This window comes from Canis lupus, chromosome 21 (assembly GCF_011100685.1).
Source record: "Canis lupus familiaris isolate Mischka breed German Shepherd chromosome 21, alternate assembly UU_Cfam_GSD_1.0, whole genome shotgun sequence".
Taxonomy (NCBI): Eukaryota; Metazoa; Chordata; class Mammalia; order Carnivora; family Canidae; genus Canis; species Canis lupus.
Window position 1 is genome coordinate 5,241,036 of NC_049242.1, and position 5,740 is coordinate 5,246,775.

Below are 5,740 nucleotides of genomic sequence, written 5' to 3' on the forward strand. Positions count from 1 at the left end.
TAAAACCTAAAAACTAGATCCATTTTATTGTAGCCTTCTTTTTATGACATGTAGACTCTTGACTAAGGGATGACCTAGGTAATACTTCTTTCCAGAAGCTGTCTTACTTCTTTTATATAAAATGCTGTGATGATTATTTCTCTTTATTTGTTCTTACACCTGAAAACAGCTTCAGAACTGATAAGTTATTGCAAATTGCTCTGAAAGAGGAGATAACCTATGGGTGTAAACTAATATAAATATCTTCTTTTTCTTAGGTGGCTCATCAACAGTAAGTTTAAACTCCAACCAGGCTTTGGCAAACCCAGTTTCCACACATACCATTTTGACTCCGAACTCCAGCCTCCTGTCTACTTCCCATGGGACGAGAGTACCATCATTACCCACAGCAGTTCAGAATATGGGGATGTATGGAAATCTGCCTTGCAGCCAACCTGGTACATACAGCGTCACTTCAGGAGTCAACCAGTTGACCCAACAGAGAAACCCAAACCAACTGATAGCAAATCAAAACAACCCTCTGATGCCACGGCCCCCTACCTTAGGAGCAAGTAATAATAATAGCGTGGCCACTTTTGGAGCAGGACCTGTTAGCAATTCACAACAATTAAGACCAAATTTAACCCATAGCATGGCAAGCGTGCCAGCACAGAGAACATCAAATGTGATGATCACATCCAGCACAACAGCACCAAACTGGGCCTCTCAAGAAGCAACCACCAAACAACAGGAAGCTCTGAAGTCCACGGCAGTCCGCTTCCCCACGGGTACACCTGCAGCCTATACTCCAAACCAGTCACTGCAACAGGCAGTAGGCAGCCAGCAGTTTCCCCAGAGGGCAGTGGCTCCCTCTAATCAGTTAACACCAGCAGTGCAAATGAGACCCATGAACCAAATGAGCCAGACATTAAATGAACAAACCATGGGTCCACTCAGAAGTCTAAATCTCAGACCCAATCAGCTAAGCACACAAATGTTGCCTAATTTGAACCAGTCAGGAACAGGGTTGAATCAGTCGAGGACAGGCATGAGCCAGCCGCCATCCCTGACCTCGAGCAATTTTCCTTCACCCAACCAAAGTTCCAGGGCTTTTCAAGGCACTGACCATGGCAGTGACTTAGCTTTTGACTTTCTCAACCAGCAAACTGATAACATGGGCCCTGCCCTCAATAGTGACGCTGATTTCATTGATTCTTTATTGAAGACAGAGCCTGGTAACGATGACTGGATGAAAGACATCAATCTTGATGAAATCTTGGGAAACAATTCCTAAAGAACAGGGAGACAGTTAACAAACTCCACGTACTAAAAGGCAGTATTTTACAAGGACTCTGGAAAGGCCAAACTTTGACTTTTAGTTGGACCGCGTGAAGATGCCTTGGCTTAAATGTGGAAGCAGAAAATAACTGTAGTGCTTGGTTCACATGCTTGTTTTAAATCTCAAACCTGAAAGTAAAATATTGGGATCACTTTTCCCCATCTAAACTCCAGGACACAGTATCCAGTTTACCCAAACAGAAATGATGTTGATGTGTAATTAGTTATGTAAAATAGGCTTCCCAAGCTCCTTTCCTCCCTGAGAGAAAAGTGATAGAGATTGTAGCTTGTTAAACCCCATGTCATCCAGAGGCACTAATTCCAAGCAACAAGCAACAAATTCCTGAATTTGCTCTGACAGATATAACTGTGGCTTTTATCTTCCCACTCTATCTTTTCATTTAGTTTTCCTGAAACTTCCAGGGTAAGCTGAAATGTTGTAAGTTTGTTTGGAGGAACCAAACAGTCTCCTAAGTAGAGGAAAGCCAGAGAAACTAGAGACATCCAGTGGATCATAGAATTTCTCCCCCAGATTCACTTCTCACTTTGTCAGTTTTCCCCCATATGCCATACTTTAGCAACATGCTGTGTCTAGTGAGGAAACAAGATAGCAGAGCTATCCAATTTTATTTGGGCTTCCACAACCAGTTTCTGAATCCATTTCCAAGTCTTAGATACAATCACAAACTGTCCTAATCATACTGAAATATAAGGGCATACTTGTCCACATCAGATTTTACTATTTAAAAAAGAAAACATCCCACTGGATGTTGCTACGAGGGAGATTTATCCAGGCACAAATAACTTGGGGTGTTGCTTATTGCAATGATGCCTGCTGGTTAGTTCCCATGCTGAGTGAAGTAGAGCCTTGTCTTCCCTGCTTCCCTTGATGGCCAGAGATTGATTTGTAAGAAAACTGAGGTAAAAAAAGGTATCTTGTTTGGATTGGAGATAAGAAACAGAAGATCAGGCAGGACAAGAAATGGTGGGTATGGTTGGGTACAAATCTGTTTCATAGGGTTTGAAGGAAAGCATAATTGAGAGAGAAAACAATCTGTCCCAATTGGGGCATATTTGGGTAATCAGCTAAATAGAATGTGATCTATTCCAGTAGCAATGGATTCATTCTTTGCTCCCTGATGTGATATATCTTTAGCACATTCTAGATGGACACTGCATATCAGCTTCTCGCCTTCAGGGCTGAGCACTGTATCAAAGAAAGAGTTTCCCTTGAGTCACATCACCGCAGTGCCCACACACAGATCAGCTGTAAAATGGGGAGGACGTGTGCTGATTTGGAAGGGATACAAAGCATCACTATCATTTTCCTCATTATGGAAGAACCTAGGTTATCTTCAGCCTTTTTAGTTATATGCCCACAGATTCAATTATCAAATGTAATTTAACTGAACTTGTTTAAGAACTCTTTAAATGTCTGTTCTAAAAAGATGATATTTTGAGAGTTCTCCAAAGCCCTCTCAATCTTTAAAACGTCTAGAAGCACTCTCTTTCTTTTACATAATACCAACGTCACTGGCCCAGAATCTTTCCTGTGCTAGGTTGTAAATATGAATAAATTACTTGTTTTGTAAACTTTTGTAAAGAATATTTTGGTAGAAAGACTTAAAACATATTCTTTGGGTTATATTTATACATATGTGAAATAAATATACTATCAAAAGGTTATATTTTATACAAAAAGTAAATTGTTACCTTTTGTATGCTAATATACAAAGTTTTGTATAATATGATGGTTTATTTTTAGCTCTACACTTACACCGTAAGAAGTCAAGTGGGAACTTTTGAAAACTATCAAGAGGCTTGTTAGACAAATTTATATTCTGAAACCTCAATAAGAAAGCATTCCAGGTTTCAATTTTTTTTTTCCACTCCCAAATTATTTTTTAAACCCATAGTTCTTGTGTCTTATTTGATTATACTGCTGTGCACATTGTATTGGTTATTGTTGCATGTGGTCTACTGTGTGTTTTCCCATTTTATAAAACAGTGTTTCTCCATGCAAAAAAAAGGAAAAAAAATGTACATATAAACACTTTTATTTTATGACTCCTCCATGTTACTGTATATATTTGCCAGCACTTCCTAGTTACACTCTTGTGATTCAGCTTATTTTTATCCTAACATAAATAGTATGTTTTGTAGTAGCTATCAAATTTAAGAGATAAAGCAATCAGAATGTTTGGATTTTCTTCTATCTTAATGTGAATTTCATAATTAATGTCTATTTATTCAGCTATTCATTAAAATACAGGATTCTTTGGGAAAAAAATGGTGTAGTCTATAGTTTCTGTTTTGGGGCAGCCTGTTACCAAAGATGACATAATTTTCCTGAAAGCTGAGATAATGACAATTTGATAGACAGAATGTAGCCAAAACTTTAAGATTTACAACATAAAAGCTATTGGAATCCAATCTCCCATTTATAGAGATACTGGACTACTTAATTGTTGGCATTGTTTATCATTCTGACATATTATACAGGAGGTAGAAGTCATTTTTCTTTTTCTTTTTTTTTATTCAAAGGCTAGAAAGCAGTTTAGGCAAATAAGTCATTCTTGGCTTTGTGTTAAGCCCAATGAAGATAAATAACCTTGCTCTAAGTGAACGCACTAATATTACTTGCATTACTGTAACTGTACCCATAACTGTAAAGATTTTAAGTTGTAAAACAAGTATTTTGTATTGTATGTAATTTCACGTGTTAAAAAATAGTTTTTAAAACTTCAGAAGTGGTTCTCTTGTATGAAATCAGACTTTCAGTCACTGACAATATTGTTGCTATTATCACAGGAAGTTCTGAGAACTACTAATAGTGATGGGCAGATTGATTCTCTGGGAAGCTTCTCCTACTAGTAAAATGCTGTCTTGTCTCCTTTCAATGTTCCTGAGTTCACTTAGAAGGTTTGTATTAAAATCCTATATACATGCACAGCACTACTACTGAATAAGCACTCTCTAGTGCTCAGGCATGGTGGGCCTTTGCCTGGGCGACTGTTTGGGCCAGTCTGAGTGAACTGGGGGCCAGGTAAACACAGCCTCACTGAGCCTATTTACACATTCCTTCTTGAGAGTCAAAGAGGTTAAAAAAAAAGATGGGAGGAGGCAATGGGAGCACTTCTCACCAAATGTTCTTGCTCCCTTGTTGAAATATGTTGCTGGGGTTTCATTGTCCCTTCCCCCTCTGCCAGAAAGATGTGTGGCATTATCCTTTTAATTCATGTTATTAACGGAGCAATAATAAAATTGACATTTTATATGGTCGCTGTCACTGACTCTGGAAAGTTCAATAGTAAACAAATGAAAACATCGATAAAAATAAATAAAATATAAACAAATTAAGAGGAAGAACTGTGCAATTCTAAAATTACCTATGAATCCTAGTGTGTACCCATGGAAATAGACTCGAGAGAAGAGATGAGAGAATAAAAGCAAGTACGAATAACCCAGGAGCTCCACTTCTTCCCACCCTGTGGTTGCCAAAGGCAGTTCAAATTCTTAAACATTTTATCTATTTACATTTTATGTTTCTCTGTAACTGTGTTTCCTCACCCCAAAATGAGAGCATGGGGCTGAAATAGCTCTACAGTCCTTTTCAACTATAAAATTCTGATTTTTTTCAAAGCTAAATGGAAAATTAACTGCAAAAAAACTCAAATAACATTATTTTTAATCTAGAGAAATCACTGTTCAACCTTTTGAAAATCTTCAGATTATCAGTCAACCTTATGTGACAAAGCAGCCATCTCCTTGAAAATTAAATCACGTGAAAAAGAGACCTCATCATAGTAAGCTAGAACTAGACCATCCACAAACAAGCAATGTCGATGATTAGTCCACTAAATATAAACCAAGTCCTGAAGACTGAAAGCTGGTATGTGATATTAAAAGATCATTTTCCTGTGAGATCACAGAATTTCATAAAGAAAATATTTGCCTGCTAGGAAAGAAGCAACAAATGCTTTGAGCAGTGGTCACCATGGGTATTTATTAATGAACATTTGTGAGTTTCAATGATAATATAACATCTTTTAAATATACTTCCAAAGTTGCTATAATAGACAAAGCACAGGTAGTGCCCTAGGATCAACTTCATTAGGAGCTTTAACATAACTAAAACACTGCATCATAGGAGTTAACAAAACACACGGACCTTAGATTTTTAAAACTAAATGCTGTGGTCACTACCTTGTGTGCAGTAATAATAAAAGAGGGCTGGGGCGCCTAGCTGGCTCAGTTGGTGGAGTGTGTGTCTCTTGATCCCAGGGTTGTGAATTCAAGCCCGGTGTTGGCTGTATTTTAAAAATAAAATCTTGGGGATCCCTGGGTGGCTCAGCAGTTTAGCACCTGCCTTCAGCCCAGGGCGTGATCCTGGAGTCCCGGGATTGAGTCCCACGTCGGGCTC

General features: G+C 38.2%; 1 protein-coding gene across 2 annotated transcripts in view; it reads left to right on the forward strand.

Annotated features, from left to right (window-relative positions):
• The window catches only part of MAML2 (mastermind like transcriptional coactivator 2), a 342,775-nt gene extending 338,098 nt beyond the window's left edge, over window positions 1-4,677 (forward strand). For both annotated transcript variants that reach the window (XM_038568227.1, XM_038568228.1), the window contains one exon: window positions 258-4,677. In XM_038568227.1, the coding sequence (XP_038424155.1) occupies window positions 258-1,273 (1,016 nt within the window). In that variant the 3' untranslated portion in view covers window positions 1,274-4,677. The remainder of the gene's footprint in view (window positions 1-257) is intronic.
• Window positions 4,678-5,740: the final 1,063 nt, after the last annotated feature.